Below are 18,727 nucleotides of genomic sequence, written 5' to 3' on the forward strand. Positions count from 1 at the left end.
AATGTTATTCAGCCAAGAGAAGTGAGTGATATTCTCTTTGTCTTTTATTCATGACCCCAGTTATTGTAACCCATTCCGATATGCATTTCACAGAATATACATGTGCGATATTTAACTATTAATTTGTATGAACTGTGTTTTTTGTGTATAGTACTTCAATTAATCAACTGGACTTAACACTCTTGGTCTTGTCATATTTCAAAGCTATACCTTCGGTATCTCCCTACAATACACATTCTCTAGGATAATTCTTAATGGCATTTTTTTCCCTTACATTACTTTTACTTTTATACCTTAAGTCGTTTTGAAACCAGTACTTTTAACTTTTTACTTGAGTAAAAAGCTTGAGTTGATACTTCAACTTCTACAAAAGTCCTAGTTTCTATACTTCTACCTGAGTAATGAATGTAAATACTTTTGACACCAGTCCCTTTTGCACATTTTTTTATTTGAATTTTAGAAATTGGCTAGAAATGTTTAGTTGTGAAATATGACAAACAATGAGCGTGTCTGGCTCAGAACCAGCCAAAGCACAAATGTAGATATAAATTGAGAATTTAATCACATGACATTCTGAACATTTCAATCACACCAGTGTGATCGTACACATCAAAGTGTTACTTTACATTCGAAACTCTGATCGCATGTAACCAGCTTCTATCCAGTGTGAATCATCATGTGTTTTTTAAGGCTTCCTTTTTTATTGTAACTCTTCCCACACTGTTGGCAGGTGAAAGGGCTTTCTCCAGTGTGAAGTCTCATGTGAGCATTTAGGTTTGCTTGTTCATTGAAACTCTTTCCACACTGTTGGCAGGTGAAAGGTTTCTCTCCAGTATGAATTCTTAGGTGGACATCAAGATGTTGTTTACATGTAAAACTTTTTCCACACTGAGAACATGTGTAAGGCTTTTCTCCTGTATGAATTCTCATGTGGTTTTTAACACTTGTCTTTCGAGTAAAGTTCTTTCCACATAGTTTGCAGGTGAAAGGCTTCTCTCCAGTGTGGATTCTCATGTGGACATCAAGTTTTTTCTTATGCGTAAAACTCCTTTCACATTCAGAGCATGTGTAAGGCTTCTCTGCAGAATGAATTTTCAAGTGATTGTTAAGGCCTGATTTCCGAATAAAGCTCTTTCCACATAGTTTGCAGGTGTAAGGCTTTTCTCCAGTGTGAATTTTCATGTGTCTTCTAAGAGTTTCTTTAAGAGTAACACATATTCCACATTGATGGCAAGTGTAAGGCTTTTCTCCAGTGTGAATTCTCATGTGCCTTCTAAGACTTTCCTTAAGAGTAAAGCTTTTTCCACACAGTTTACATGTGTAAGGTTTTTCTCCAGCATGAATTCTCATGTGCCTTCTAAGAGTTACTTTAAGAGTAAAACTTGTTCCACATTGAGAGCATGTGTAAGGCTTTTCTCCAGTGTGAATTCTCATGTGGGATTTAAGGTCTCCAAATCTGTTGAAACTCTTTCCACACTGCTGGCAGAGGAAACAACTTACATTTCCTGTCTTTTGAGGTCTTTTTTGTGTCTTTACAGTCTGAGAGCAACTAAATGATTTTTTTACAGTTATGAAATCACATGGTTTCTCAAACTGATCTTCCTCTTCATTTTCATTGAGTTCTTGACTTTCCTTTTTCAGTGATATCAAGTCTAAAGTGCAAAGAAAAAAAAGACAAATGCAAGTTAAAACCAGTTTTAATGGCACGAAAACCAACATGTATATTATATCTTATATGCACTAAGCTACTAAAAGAGGTATTAAATATAAATCACAAAACCCTCTTTTCAATATTAACTCTTCACTTTATTCAGGACGTTTCAGAAACATTTAAATTGGCAATTATCAAACCTCAAATAAGATTATTTAATTATAGCCCAATCTGCCGTTTATTTCTAAAACATAAGAAAAATAGTGTCTTCTCAACAATGTCCTTTTTTTATAGTAAGATTGCCTGTCAGGATTTAAGCCCAATCATTGTACAGAAAGTGTGAATAAAGAGACAAGTATGGAGTGCCACAGGGCTCTGTATTAGGTCCTCTGCTTTCCCTGTGCTTCCCCCGAGGGACATTATTTAACTTTTATTCAAATAATAATCAAGCAGTCAATTAAAAAAAATTGCTATTTATAAACCAAGCTTTGCATGGCTGAAAGTCGCCAGTACTTAAGCAATCTTCCACTGTTTAATCCATTATTTTTGATCACAGTCAGAAATTTTTTTTCTTTAATAGCCTTCTTTGTCCGAGACTCAGGCTCTCTCCATTTAAGTCTAGACTTTTCAGTCAAACATACACATGAAGTTATTTGTGACATCTCTGATCCTGAAATAGTTTAGAATCTAAATAATGCTAAAACATTTATGATTTTAAATTCGAGATTGATTTAGTATATACATGTCTTTGTTTTTTTTAAGTGGATTAATATTTTGGTGCAGCACTGCCCACAGATGAACAACGATTGCACTGTTGCATAATTAACTGATAGAAATGAATTGTTTTCAATTCAGTTTAGTGTTTCACAAAATATATTTGTTCAGGAAATACGTAGTATTCTTCCCAAAAATTATGAATGCCAGTGCTTAATTTGTGGCGGAAAAAAAACGGATCCAAAACCTCCAAAATGAATTCAGCACCTCATATTGGTGGATACCCAACCTCATCCGCCAATGAAAAAATGTTTGTGCTGACCTATAGCGTGCACATATTTCATGAAAAATGTTCTTTTACGAGCACGCTGCACATGTCCACATTTGAAACAAAGAACTTGAACATGCAAAAGTCGCGACATGTAAACAGCTTCGTATAGGCTGCTCTCACACAAAGCTTGGATCCAATACTGATACACGAGTTTTCTTTCTCAACTGTTTACCAAACCGTCTGTGCTTAGAAAAGATTAACTAAACCCTAAACCAACTTTTTTTAGTTAATGATCTATTAGAATGGGGCTTTATTAGTGCTGTTCATTGATTCGAATAACTTTTTTGACATGAGTATAAAGTGTTTTAATTCTACAATATATGGTGTAAAAACATATGAGTGCTGCCCTCTTGAGGTTGAACGGTGGCTACTGCAGTTGATTTTTCCTATTGGATGTTGCGGTGGCAAGTGACGTAAGCGGTGGCAGGTGACGTAAGCGGTTTCCAGCTCACCACGCCCCTTGGTACGAGCTACCACGCCCTTGGCAGTATAAAACCATCAAAATCACTGTAGTGAGTCAGGAGCTGGAATTGCGAGTATTGGTAACGACCAGGATAGACTAATATAGCATCTATTTAGCATAGCAATTATATAGTTATTTAGATCTTCAAGTTAGCGTAGATTTATCTGTATTTAGTACAGTGCGGAGGTACGGAGGTGTGTTGCTGGTTGCTACAGCACTGCTGGACTGCATAGTTTACCAGCAGACTTTAAAATTAAGCGCCAGTGGTTGCATGCATTTGACCTGGAAGACCGTGAGTTCCCGCCTAGAGCTGGTGTGTGCAAACTGCGTTTTACAAGGGATTGCTTCTCCAACGCAATGGAGGTGGAAATGGGCTTCTCCACACAGCTCGCGCTGAAACGCGACGCAGTGCGGGAGGTAAGACCACAGTTTGAGCCAGCGGCTCGAATTGATATGAACAGACACCTCGACATCCTCCACTTCAGGTGAAAGTGGGGGAGAAAAGTCCTCTACTTCAAATGATGGCTCTTTTGCAAAGCTACTTGCGTCATTACAGTCACTCTCCATTTTAGCGTCTCTGACAGCAGCTGTCAATCAATCCGTCACTGCGAGTCTCAGGATCACGCCGCTCTCGCTCAGCCCCGCCCTAGGTTCGTCCCCTTTATCTCCACTGTGATCTGCCCACTTTTCAGCATTTTTCAAATATTGTCAGTGGGTGGAGTCAGGCTCTGAGCAGGGGTTTAGTTACACTTTAGAAAGATACTCACCAGGATAGCCGTTTTAATTTTGTCAATGAAGACGATAAAAAATATTCGTTAACAAAAATAAATTCTGTGACTAAGACGAGGTCTTGCCGTGCTAAAATTAATATCTGATGATTAAAACTTTTACGAAATTCATGCCGCGTCTTCGTTAATAAGATGAGACAGGACTATTAAGCACCCAAACGGATAGGGATGAGCTGACCAGAAGTCTGCTTAAGCTCAACAAACTATGAAATATAACTCAATATGATAATAGCGAGTTGGCTTTATATGAGCGCACAGCTTTTAAACTGCCTCTGGAATGCGTGAGTATTGAATGGGCAAAACGTGCCGATGTGAAGCTGCTTTGAAAGAGAGAAGACATCTGAATCACTCTTCATCTCTGATTTAATCTGATAGTTTGTGTGGATTTATTTACTCATCTAATCTACATACTACAATGAATAAATGGGTGCAGGAATTAGTAAAACTATGTGATACACACAATGCCAACCGAAATTCAAGACCTGATTAAATAGCCCATAACTCTGTTATACAGAGATTTGTGAAACCAATTTCCATGACATTGCAAAACTTTTTCAGGCCTTGAAATTTCTATTTTATATTTTCATGGCTTTTCCAGGTTTTCCCATGACTGAACGAACACTAATAAAAGCAACTGTTAATGACTTTAGCTGGTTCACCAATGTGATTGTTTGATTGCTCCCTCCTCTAATCACATGCGGGAACCATTTCCCCGCAATTTAGTAATTAACCACAGACAAATGCCCAAATTGGAAGAAGGACCTGCTCAGGTTCACTAGAATGCAGTGTTAGTATCTGTCTAGTCATGTGATCTCAATGTCACATAAAACTATTTTCACTTAGGACTCTCATATGACATTCTTCAAAAATATCATTAATTTCTGTAGAGCTGGACATTGTAATAAGGATCAAATGAGTGAGTTCAGCTTTGAGAATGAAAACTAACCTGTTTGTTCCTCAGTATCTTCATGTTTGACTTCAATCTTCATGTCTTCACTCTCTTCTTTAATAAACTCCATCTTTGTTTGTGTCTCAGTATCTTCATGTTTGACTCTGAATATTTCTTCAATCTTCATGTCTTCACTCTCTTCTTTAATAAACTCCATCTTTGTTTGTTCCTCAGTATCTTCTTCACGTTTAACTCTGAATGTTTCTTCAATCTTCATGTTTTCACTCTCCTCTTTAATAAACTCCATCTTTATAACCATATCACATGGATCTCAGTCTCTTCAGCAGGAGTTTTTCTGTGGGTTTTGACACTTTATTCTGTTCAAAATGAGAATAATTAACAGAAAGAAAAAAAAATCTGGGTGTGTCGGAGAGATATAATAATAAAATAGCACTCAAATTCTTAAACAAAAACAACAAATATATGGGTCATTCCTGTTATACAGTGACTTTTATGTCCCAATGATTTATTTAATCATATTTTCTCTAAAATTAGTCACATATTTATAAGATATAGCTTAAATTGTATATTTAGGTCTTCTTTATCACTTAAACAAGGATAATAGAAATTATAAATACTATTTTGTATTTTACGCACCTTTTCATTGATATATGCATTCAATTTTATTATGTCCTCAGTAGGGCTGGGTATCGATTCAGATGTTCCGGATCGATTCGATTTCGATTCACAAGCTCTCGAATCAATTCAATTTCGATTTTCTATACTCGATTTCGATTCAAGTCAATGAATATAGATTTAATACAAATACTATATGTATAAAAAAGAATAGTGAACATAAGATTACAATTGAGTAATTAATACAATGAAATTAAGTGCCACAAACCTGTATATTAAACTTTTATTTTAGGTACACTTGGGTACATTAAAACAGAACCCATCTCTACTTTTCAAATACATACAATAATGTTACAATAATGTTAAATAAATACAAGTTTGATGCCAGATGAAAAATGCTTTGTTCTTGTCCACAACACTATCGTCGTTGTCTTGCTTACGAAATCTAAAATGCTTCCATACCTCTGACTTTTTATGTGAAGGTGGCATCAGCGTCGACAAAGCACCTGAAACCCTTTAAGCACTGAATGAATGAATGACAGGTTCGTTGGTAACATCGCACAAGGCACATAAGAGGGTGACATCTAGTGGAGAACATTTGTAATTAGATTAATGCTAATCTCACGTTCAATGTCTGCGGAAATAAATATGGAAAAAAATCGATTCATGGCCTTTGAGAATCGATTTTTGAATCGACCACATTTTAAAAAACGATTAATCGAAAAATCTATTTTTTCCCCCAGCCCTAATCAACTTCCACAACAAATATAAACCATGAAATGATAATAAATTCAAAATTAGTTTTAATTATGTTATAGACTTGGCTAAACTGGCTCTAATCATACATATAATGTGAAAATATAGTCTTTTTTTTTTTTTTTTTTTTTTACAATTTTCTTCAATAACCGTGTCTCTGAAGTCATTTTCCACCCTGTTAGTACATACTTTCTTGCCTTCCAAAACCAAATGCAATTTCATTGAGACCATTTTATAAAGTGACAATTAATTTTTCCCACTGAAATTCATCTGTTCAAACTGAGATAAGCTTCAACTCTCAATGCTAACATTTTTTTTTTAAAATCTTATCCTGCTTGTCCCACCCTTAAAGTTCCACCCTGTTAGTTATATTGTGGAGAATGTTTGTCCTTAAATTTTTAAAAAACAAATCTCACATACTTATAAAAGTTATGTTAATCTGTAGAAGGTTAGCTAGCTAAATGTTGAGCACTTAATGAGCTATGGCTAATTAAGTTACAAATTTTCCACCCTGTTAGGTTTGTAGAATGTGCAACTAACAGGGTGAAAATTCTAACAGAATAAATAGTATTTAGTGTATATAGCAAATACATATAGTCATCTGAACAGATAATCGTTTTCCCCACCATGATTGATTGTGATAAGGAACCACATAGCTATTTTTTTATGTCCCTCCCCCAAAAGGATATCTGGATTATAATTATAATTTTTTTTTATTTTTTGATATCATTTTGAAACAATATTATATAGGTGCAGCAAACATTACAGATGGGAAACCATGCAGGACAATGATGGAAAGCTTGTCCACCATTAACAAACCTGGAACACTGGTGTTCCACCCTGTTATGCTCATTTCCACCCTGTTAGACAAGTCATTTTAAATAATAATTTCATAGCAACTAGAGATCGACCGATATGGGTTTTTCTATAGCCGATGGCCGATATGTGCTGCCGAGTTTTCCCCTTCATTTGCATGCTAAAATGTCACACTAATAATAAGTGGATGAACATTTCTAAACTTATCATTTATTGAGCACTGACTTGAACCATCTCTCGAATCTTAATTGTGCACTGCACGGTATTAAAATAAAAAATGTATCCAAAGTTAACCAAACAAATCAATAAACTGACCAAGTATTGACAAAAAAAAATCATTTACATAAAAGTTTTAGAGCATTTATCAAGCAGAATTTTTCAAGTTTGTTGGAACATAAATGTAAACTTAAATATACATTTAACTAAATACAATTCTATAAATAAAAATCAATTAAACTGAAAAATATAAATAATTTAATATATAAAAAATAAACAACAGTAGTGCTGCAAACACACTAGTAACCAGCAACATTTGTGTTTGGTATAAATGACACAGAAAATCTAAAGTGCATTCTAATTTCAAACTTACATCGCATACTGTTCATTATTAAAATAAAGTACAGTCAACCAAACATATAAAAGGTTACACTGGTCAGTTTAAATAGACCGTAGTATACCGGTCCACTCTGCTGTTATGCCAAGGACGTTTTTGCTCATGTGAAGAGCAATGGCGATTCTGGGGGGCCACCCCTGCAAACTCATTGGCTACCCAGATCTGATAGGTAGTTGGTCAAGTTCGTCAACACAAGAAAGGAGAAATGCTGTCAATCAATGATGACAGCTGATCAACTGATTAAGGGCCAGTTTTCAATTTTTAACTAACACAGTAATGGTCGTACTGAGACTGTGAGAGCTGATTTCTGCTCAGTGGACGTTTGGCTATGCAGGTCAGGTGACCCATGAGATGAGCATGCGCGCTGCACCTACTGCTGCTGGTCCGTGAAACAAACAGGAGGACGGTCACACAGAGTAGCAACAACAAAAACACGGGAATCAGTCGGTTGAGATGTATGGTAATTTAATGTTTAGTTCTATCGTATTTTTCTCTGAATGTGTAGGAAAACTTTATCTAGCACCAAGTAGCAGCTAAAAGTCGAACTACACTGCACTGGCTAGCTTACCAGCCTGCAAAGTAAGTTAAGCATTGAACGTTAGAATACCGCCGGTGTAGCAGTCGATTCTGTTCCACTCGGAATGTCTGTTTCCCTTTACGCAAACATAGTCAAGTCAAGTCACCTTTATTTATATAGCGCTTTTAACAAAAAAGATTGCGTCAAAGCAACTGAACAACATTCATTAGGAAAACAGTGTGTCAATAATGCAAAATGATAGTTAAAAGCAGTTCATCATTGAACTCAGTGATCTCATCATCTCAGTCCAGTTACAATTCTTGCATAGTTGCCGAGTGCGATCAGAACTAGCGTGCGCAAGAACCGAGACTGCATGTACGGCAAGTCAAATGGTTCAAAATAATGACCTAAATCCTAAACTAGAAAATAGTTTTAAGACAAGGGGTTTTACAACTTGAAATTTCTTTCATTTTTTTTTCAATCAGATTTATTACCGATTTCAATATGATGCTTGAGGCCTTGGCTATTCTATTTTATACGGTCGTATACTTATTCATTTATGCTCATTTATTTGTATTTTTTATTATATGCCTTGCTGTTGTTTACTTATGTATGCACTGAAAGCTTAAAAAATCTTTGTGTTTGGTGTGTGCAAAACATAGACTAGATTAAGTATACAATGAACCATAAATGTTGTGTACATTCGTGGCCAAAAGTTTTGAGAATAACATAAATATTGGAAATTGGAAAAGTTGCTGCTTAAGTTTTTATAATAGCAATTTGCATATACTCCAGAATGTTTTGAAGAGTGATCAGATGAATTGCATAGTCCTTCTTTGCCATGAAAATTAACTTAATCCCAAAAAAACCTTTCCACTGCATTTCATTGTTGTCATTAAAGGACCTGCTGAGATCATTTCAGTAATCGTCTTGTTAACTCGGGTGAGAATGTTGACGAGCACAAGGCTGGAGATCATTATGTCAGGCTGATTGGGTTAGAATGGCAGACTTGACATGTTAAAAGGAGGGTGATGCTTGAAATCATTGTTCTTCCGTTGTTAACCATGGTGACCTGCAAAGAAACGCGTGCAGCCATCATTGCGTTGCATAAAAATGGCTTCACAGGCAAGGATATTGTGGCTACTAAGATTGCACCTAAATCAACAATTTATAGGATCATCAAGAACTTCAAGGAAAGAGGTTCAATTCTTGTAAAGAAGGCTTTAGTGCGTCCAAGAAAGTCCAGCAAGCGCCAGGATGGTCTCCTAAAGAGGATTGAGCTGCGGGATCGGAGTGCCACCAGTGCAGAGCTTGCTCAGGAATGGCAGCAGGCAGGTGTTAGCGCATCTGCACGCACAGTGAGGCCAAGACTTTTGGAAGATGGCCTGGTGTCAAGAAGGGCAGCAAAGAAGCCACTTCTCTCCAAAAAAAAAAATCAGGGACAGATTGATCTTCTGCAGAAAGTATAGTGAATGGACTGCTGAGGACTGGGGCAAAGTCATATTCTCCGATGAATTTCCGATTGTTTGGGGCATCTGGAAAAAGGCTTGTCCGGAGAAGAAAAGGTGAGTGCTACCATCAGTCCTGTGTCATGCCAACAGTAAAGCATCCTGGCACCATTCATGTGTGGGGTTGCTTCTCATCCAAGGGAGTGGGCTCACTCACAATTCTGCCCAAAAACACAGCCATGAATAAAGAATGGTACCAAAACACCCTCCAACAGCAACTTCTTCCAACAATCCAACAACAGTTTGGTGAAGAACAATGCATTTTCCAGCACGATGGAGCACCGTGCCATAAGGCAAAAGTGATAACTAAGTGGCTCTGGGACCAGAATGTTGAAATTTTGGGTCCATGGCCTGGAAACTCCCCAGATCTTAATCCCATTGAGAACTTGTGGTCAATCCTCAAGAGGCGGGTGGACAAACAAAAACCCACTAATTCTGACAAACTCCAAGAAGTGATTATGAAAGAATGGGTTGCTATCAGTCAGGATTTGGCCCAGAAGTTGATTGAGAGCATGCCCAGTCGAATTGCAGAGGTCCTGAAAAAGAAGGGCCAACACTGCAAATACTGACTCCTTGCATAAATGTCATGTAATTGTCGATAAAAGCCTTTGAAACATATGAATTGCTTGTAATTATATTTCAGTACATCACAGAAACAACTGAAACAAAGATCTAAAAGCAGTTTAGCAGCAAACTTTTTGAAAACTAATATTTATGTAATTCTCAAAACTTTTGGCCACGACTGTATAAATCAGAACCCTATGCACACATGAAAATTTTAATTCATAGTGATTTTTTTTTGCCCCTTTATTCAATAAACTATAAACATGGTTACTTGAGCCTTGGTCAGAAAGAATGATCTTTGGTGCCCCAAACCTAATGAAATAAATTAATCCAGTAAACCACTGCTTCATATTTAGTCAGAACAGCATAGGCTATTTTGTGTAATGGTCAATAAATGTACTCATTTACATTGTTGGTCCTGAACATGCATTTGTGACTTTCCCCACTAAATTAATCCTTGCTGTTAACATAACATAATCATTTTATATGTCTCACAGCAATGTTGAAAAGGAAAAGATTTAGTATCCTTTTTAACCATTTATCAGTGTCCACCTTCATTCCAGGCCAGGAGAATCTCGCAGAAATAGCAAGCTTGCTTTTTTCTAATTCTAAAATAAAAACTGGCTGGCCTCTTTTTGTCCAGCAGCCACTTTTCTTCTAAACTTTACATTGTTTTCTGATGAGGTGTGATTAAGTTGGCCATCTATCGAAATAGCTTTATTGTTAAAATCTAAACAAATAACCTGCAATGAGGTTCTAAAGGCCCAATTGAAGGAATATGCCTATATAAACTGAAATTAGAAAACGGGTCACTGTCAATGTGCTAGTTGCTTTAAGTCAGTTAAAGGCCATGTTGCAGGTTAACCACCACTTTTGATTAATGGATACATAAATCACTCAAGATATGTATATCATTTTTAAAATGTCTCAAAAATAGTCTGAAAGACCTATTTTTTAAGTTTTTGGTATTAACGTTTTTTTTAAACTCGGCGATGATGTCACGTTGGGGAGAAGTCGAGGAAAGGTAGCCTCAGTCTAGTATGATGCCGCGTTCCAGGCAACCCGTTACCCGTGTTTTTCCAACCTTAAACCTGTGAAAGTGCACAGGAACGGCAATCAAACTCGTGACTTCCCACCCATGTTTTTCCAACCTTAAACCCGTGAAAGTGCACAGGAACGGCAATCAAACTCGTGACTTCCCACCCATGTATTTCCAACCTTAAACCCGTGAAAGTGCACAGGAACGGCAATCAAACTCGTGACTTCCCACCCGTGTTTTTCCAACCTTAAACCCGTGAAAGTGCACAGGAACGGCAATCAAACTCGTGACTTCCCACCCATGTTTTTCCAACCTTAAACCCGTGAAAGTGCACAGGAACGGCAATCAAACTCGTGACTTCCCACCCGTGAACTCGTGTCTCGTACTAGATCGATGTACTCCGAGTTCCGAGGTCACACAGCACGCGAAACAACAATGACAGCCCCTACGGATAATACTGCCTACGGATGCAGTTTATGCAAGTGGCATAGGTTGAAAAAACGATTTTAGGTCAATGTAACGTTGCAATAAAAAAAAAAATCTAGTTACAATTCCTTGCACTCAGAAAGTTTGGCGTAACTTGCCTGGAACGGTACAAAGTCGTTAGTAGTGGTGTGAAATAGTGATTACGAGCTCAAAAACCTGCCTGGAACGCAGCATCAGAACTAACGTTATAGCGACTGACTGGGATGAGGAAGAGTTGGCAAGAGCCAACATGTATGATGACCTGCAGCTGTGTAATTTCGAACCTGCCAGACGTGAGAGGGCAAATGAGGAATTGCCAAGAACTGATGTCCGTAAAAAGCCTATGCATGGCCCGAGGAGAATGAGTGGAGAGTTGGTGAAGTGTCCTGGTGAGTTGCTATCGTTTAGCATCGCAGCAATGAGCACTGGAGCTAGTCTACGAGCAGCAGTGCACAATAACGACACACACACACACATATATATATATATATATATTTTTACTGTTATTGAGTAGCACCGAGTGAAAAATCAAAGTTTTCTTTATATCTAGTGGCAGTGATCATGACGTTAGTTCAGATAAGTACCGGTAACCTTTGTCATAGTGTCGTAGAACTGGTAAACGAGGTCTTTGTCATCTAGAAATAGAAGGCATCATGCTAGCTATATGGACGTTTCTAAGCGTTTATCTCTTTCTCCGGTGAAAATGTTGTTGCAAACATAGCCGCGTGTCTGTCGCTGTGTTTGGCAGGTGCTTGTGTGGGCGGTGTCGTCCCATGGAAACTGCGCTGAAAAGCTTGTACTTTAGGGAAGTGAGTGTGTTTGGGTCGCTGTTGGTCAATATCTATCTATCTGTCTGTCTGTCTATCTAACTATATATATCTATGTATTTATCTATTTATCTATAATCTGCGCTATCTGAATACTCTCGTCTACTACTCGTCTCTCTAGTCACTCTCAATGCTCTCAAGGCGGGCTTTGTTAAATTCTCTCCCCAACGTGACGTGATGCAATGCATTATGGGGGAAAGGAGACCGCTGTAAGATAGTACCTACTTTTCGTATTATATTCCGTTTTGTGATACCCAACAACATAAAATACAATGGATAACAGTTGAAATGTTTATTACCAACAAGCAAATTGCACAAATTCATAAAAATATTTACCCTGCAACACGGCCTTTAAGCATAGTTTCTTGACAAGCACTGACTTTTTGTTATTATCAAGTCTTGGTGTATCACTATACCTCACTTTACTATGACAAAATGTGTCAGTGTAGAGAAGTTGCTTAACATCAACTTGGAAATTGGAGGAACATATGCAAGTGAAATATTTCTGCTCTTTTTTTAAAGACAAATGGATAAATAGCTTGAGTTTTGTCATTTAGAATTTCCTCTTATAGGTTTGACCTTTAGTCAGGGGTGCACATAAGTGGTCCGCAGGTCCGCGACAAAAAAAAAAAATGCATTATATAAATATGTTCTGAAAGCGCATTTGCGTACCGACATGGTTGATGGCTGTTAATGCACAATTACCATTTTAGATCACAAACTGTACTATAGAAGTTTTATTTTCAACCTGAAAGCATAAATTTAGGCTATGCCTACAATTTCAAAGCACAATGAAAAACTGTGACATTCATCCACTGACGCTCTTTAATCGGCGCTAAATCCGGAAGCCCGTATACTTACTTGCCGTCAACTTGCCAAAAAAGCTTGCTGATTTTAGGTTTGAATATGATGAAAACGCTTTCATTTATTTATTTTTAAACGCTTTTATCCAAAGCAACTTAAAATTGGGGAATACATAAAGCGATAATTCTTAACGATGCAAACAAAGAAAGTATATTTTTAAGTTTACTATAAAATAAATGTATTTGTATTTAATACTAGGACTGCCTTTTATTTTTAATAATATTAATCACATACTATTATTTATTTAATTTACTATAATTTTTTTTAAACTAAATAATAAAAGTGCAATAATATTATAACTATTATTAATACATTTTTTATAGTTCTATTTAATGGGTCACGCTATATGCAGTGTGGGTGCGTGTGATTTCACCGAGTACAACATGTTCCTGGATCAACATCCTTGTTGAACCTTGAACAACATTCCAATCAACCAATCAGAAATGAGATATAACTTTTCAGGAAATATCTGTTTTAGGCTTAAAATCAGGGCTAGGTGCTTCTACACTCTTGTTAATCAGCTATCATTTCCCACTGATTTTAGGAATAAATTATGGGTAGGGTTAGGTTTAGGGGTAGGGATTGGGTTAAATCTGTATTTTTAATAATAATGTTGATCCAGGAACATGTTGTACTTGACGAAATCATGGGATCAATGCAGTGTGAGGACCAAACCAAATCTCCAGGTTCTCATATGAGAACCAGGCTGAAAAAATGATGTGCACCCCTTCCTTATATTTACTATATTCCACTGTATCAGTAAGAAGGTAAACAGATTAATCAAATAGAATATTAGTTAAAATGTATTGTTGCTCTATATGGAAATGTCAGCATGGACTGATTACATTAATTTGCAATGGAAAAATTAAACTGCAAAAACTCGGACATAAGACAAAAACAAAGGAACAATTGCAAGATAAAGAAAAATAATAAAAGTACATTAACTGGAGTGTGAGAATCATTTTACTATGCTGCAGTGTAGCAAGAGATTTGTCCCTTTTTGCTTTCCTTACATCCAGTTGTGTTTGGTGTATTTGCATGCGGCAGAATTTAGGCTACTTTGGGGCAATGTTTGATAAACTATTTGGTTGGGTTTATTACACAGACCTTGCAACCCGAGGGGAAACAGGATTTCCAGCGGGGAACAGAATCGACTGCTACACCGGCGCCATGAAATATGAAAAGTTGTTTTCTGGACCGAAGACTGAGGGTGTTTTTTGCAGATTTGTGTGTTCAGTAGAGCTAATGTTATATTTTTGGCCAAAAAGTGTGTGAAATATAGTGTGACACTCTAGATTTAAGTAACTATAACACAAGAACAAGCTTTGACTTATTTATTTGCTCTGTGATTAAAGGGCTGTTTAAAGTCTTTTTTCTCTTGAAATTACCGAAAAGGCGATTAAAGCTGCAAACTGTGCATGTATAAGCAGCAAACCACGTCTCTCAAATGCATGTTTAAAAGAAATATAGCCTATTCTGCAATTTGAGATCACAATATCAGACATAAGCTGATTTGTATTTTTTATAACTAATTTAATGCACAATTAATTGTGAGCACAGTGCACTTATACTATAAAATATGCGAAAATGAAATAATTTAAATGCAGAAAGACAAATGTTTTATTCTGGCATTTATTTCTACTGTTGATTTCTGGCCTTTTTCACATTTTTGATCACTGCACGCCTCATCCATGAGTAATGTTGGAGATCAAGCATTAACGAGTTTTGAGAAGCTGAATGAGCAAAAAAGCTAAAGTGAGCCCCTTTATTAAAATATCTGGAGCTGAGAAATAATACAAATATTGTCACATTCACCTAGTGTTACTTGATCGAAGTCGCAAATTGCAATCTCAATTCAGTTAAGTAGAAATTAATTTGTACTCAGTTGTGTTTAAAGCACTAAAATAGTCCAGTAGGCCTACATTATAGTCAAATACATTTTTTATATAAAATAATGAAGATTTCTGTGCCAACCCAGACTGGTTGCTGGCCCTTCCCTGGCCACCTCTATAAAAACATCCTGGCTTCGCCACTGGTGAAGAGGGTGATCTTTTCCATCTAGTCTACATTAAAAAAATAAAAAATATTATAGTTTAACATTCAGATACATTGCGAATATGGAAACATTTGGATATGTGCAGAACGAGACGTGAGCAATAACCTCCAAATACATCTAGCGCTCGCTCGTCCTCGTATCCACGCACTCACAGTCCACCCACAGTTACGTTTGGGATCATTTTATTTTTAGTACTATAGTGTAGGGGTGCAACGGATCAAAAAACTCACGGTTCGGATCGTTTCTCGGATCAGCAAAAAATAAATAAAATGACAAGACAAATAAACATAAGTTTTGTCTTTTTTTTTTATTAACATTAAATTATCAAATTAAAATATATGAAATCAACTTAAAGTGCACATGGCATAATATCTTACTTTTAACATAATAACCGGACTTCTCATCTCCCAGTGTGCTGTGATGGTGAGCAGTTATCATAGCTCTCCGTCCCCCAGGACCTCACCAATAACACAGGGCTGCCCGCCGAAGTGCCTGACTTTAAATCGGTGCTACTAAACACGGATATCGGCCGATGCCGATACATTAAAAAATGACAAATATCGGCCCGATATATCTATATAGACCTCTAATAGCAACGTTAAATGTTTGGCATACTTTTGTCTTATTTTGTGAGGTGAGGAGCCCTAACAGCATATAAAATATATATTTTTTATTATTATTTATAACCCTATTGGCAAAAATTGGCACAAAAAGTACCCGTTCTTAATAATTAAGACATATTTTATTCATCAATAATTGTTTTTTTATTGTTTTTCAAATAAAATAAATAATAAGATTGCATAAGGGACATACACTATCCAAGAAAAGCTCATTAGTGTTTAACATTTAAATTATTAAAATGTTGTGATAACTATCTATATGTTCATAACTAGGTGGAATATATTCATGGCCAGTGTCTGAACAATCTACCCATAATTATTATTTTTTTAGTCGCCGAGCTTGACCAGTATCCATTCCTAATAGTTAAACATGTCACTATTTTGGTAGAATGCACCAGAACTTTTTTTCCAACACTTATGAAGCCAAAATGTTACTGCATACCAGGAATGACCAATATATAAGTTTACATTTTGTATTTGTTAACTTTGTAGGGAATTTTTTTTTTTTACATTTTTATTAGACTGAAAAATGTACAGTTGGCTTGTAAAAGTCGTCATCACACACGTTTGTGTTGTTCTCGTCGTTTCAGCGCGCGATGAAGTGGTTTGAATCACTGAATCACTTTGCGAATCGATTGATTCAGTCAGTCAGTCAGTCGACTTGGAGGTTCATAAAGCTCAGTTTTTTCATCACTAGCCGTTAGTGACCGAATTCGTGTTCAGATAAACTGATTCAAGAGACACGGAGAGAAATGAGACCCACCGTTTCTGTTACTCGTGCAGATGCGCTTTACTCACACAAAATAACTTAATACCACTAGATAGAACATACTAGCATTTCATTCGCGAATTATTAATTGCGCGTTTTACATATAATTCTCTAAACGAGTCGTGTTGATTTAAACACATTTTAAACTGTGAAAAGCACAAACCTTCAGCTGAATCACAGACGCAGGAGCGCGGCGCCGCCCAATGACGTCACCTCTCCACATCAAAATAAAAGTCGAATATAAATAATAGGTTTATTAGGGATTGCAGAATTGAAAGCCCCAAAGATTTCAATATCGTTAAGCTGTACATGTAGTCTTATATCTAAATGCAAGCAACTGTGAAGTGGTTTCAATTAATTATATATTACAGTGCATTTGTGACATTCTCAATCAAAAATAAACTTTATTACAGGATAGGGAAAACTTTTAAATATTGCAAATTCATTATAAATCTGTAGATCAAAATTACATTTGTGTTTGCAGAGAGATTTAACTAATTGGTTTATTAATTTAAACTAAAATGTCCATGTATTCATCTTATTCCATCTCAGCTTCTCACCCAGAACATAAACACAATAAATCAAATTTAAGCTTTATTTAGCTAATTTCAGTTATTGGAAATTTATTTCTAAACATCATTTTCCTCCCCATATGAGCCCACTATGAATATCAGATACACACTGAAAATAAACAAATCCGTCTTCTATGAGGTCTGGATGAAAAGATACATTTTTATATTAATTTGTAATATTAATTTTATTGTAATTTTACATCTTTATACACTGAAAAACAAGAACATGACAATTCCAGGTTTCACTTCACATTTAAACACAAACCAACATAACATTAGACATCAGTGACGTTTATGTTTTTGGTAAAGATTTTACGGACATTTCCAAATTATTGAGATGCATTTAGCTTCATGATTAACTTGATGACGATTCTTTTCTCCCCCTTCCATTCTGGCGATGTCTGTGTCTCTGTATAGTTGTCCATTCATATACAGTTCATCTGTGACAAGTGATGCTCTTTTTCCCTTGCTTCAATGCTGTTTCATGATTGGTATGGGTCTTTTTCGTCTTTCCTGTATTTCTTGCAGAAAAATGAAGCGCAAATACGTCTTCTACGTTGTATGTACAATTTGATTTGAACTAAAATAACGTATCCGTGTAGTGCGGCTGACACAGAATAGCATACTCTACATGTTTCTCAAAGTCAAGGAAGGATCTTCGGAAGCCAGAATCTTGAGGATGCTACGTCATCGACATCCGCCGAAGGACCGTTCCAATGTCGAGGACCCTCTGAATTTCAACCAAGGACTGAGTCCTTCGTTCGATACACAGGAAAGGATGCATATGTGTAGTCTTCGTGCTCTCAAATCACCCACAATCCTATGCGCGCAGCTTTGCGATCTTGTTCAAAAAATGTAAACAAAATGTCAGACGTTTGCGGAGTCGGAGCATTAACGGGGCAATATGCTTTCAAATGTTAGTATATTGACGTTACCAAATATTTGTTATAACTATAGTTAATATGTCACATAAATAAAGTTTAACTTTTAAATGCCAGTGCAAATTACTACCGTACTGATATAAAAAAAATTATACAAATGACATTATTGATGGCGAACTGAACTGGACCGTCATATAACAATTGTTAGCTTGGTTGCTGTCACCGGCATTTCTTTTATAAATAACTAGTTAAGTTGTCCAAAGTAATTTAACGTTACTATTATTATACCATTCACAGCATTATTCATAGCTTTCTCATATTTTTAAACAGGGACCAAGGAACAAACAGAAGCGTTCATACGTCTCCGTATAAAAAACAAGCAAGTGTT

The 18,727-nt window shown here is 36.4% G+C and overlaps 1 protein-coding gene across 2 annotated transcripts in view; it reads right to left on the reverse strand.

Annotated features, from left to right (window-relative positions):
- Window positions 1–539: 539 nt before the first annotated feature.
- LOC132106068 (gastrula zinc finger protein XlCGF8.2DB-like) overlaps window positions 540–18,727 on the reverse strand; it is a 133,439-nt gene continuing 115,251 nt past the window's right edge. The window contains exons 1-3 of one of the 2 annotated variants that reach the window (XM_059511687.1): window positions 17,050–17,120; window positions 4,894–5,213; window positions 540–1,652 (exon numbers count right to left, since the gene is read on the reverse strand). In XM_059511687.1, coding sequence (XP_059367670.1) covers window positions 658–1,652; window positions 4,894–5,155 — 1,257 coding nt within the window. In that variant the 5' untranslated portion in view covers window positions 5,156–5,213; window positions 17,050–17,120 and the 3' untranslated portion in view covers window positions 540–657. Of the gene's footprint in view, window positions 1,653–4,893; window positions 5,214–17,049; window positions 17,121–18,727 lie in introns of those variants that run through there. The other variant, XM_059511688.1, reaches the window with a different exon arrangement.

Source organism: Carassius carassius, chromosome 26, assembly GCF_963082965.1.
Source record: "Carassius carassius chromosome 26, fCarCar2.1, whole genome shotgun sequence".
In the NCBI taxonomy this organism is placed as follows: Eukaryota; Metazoa; Chordata; class Actinopteri; order Cypriniformes; family Cyprinidae; genus Carassius; species Carassius carassius.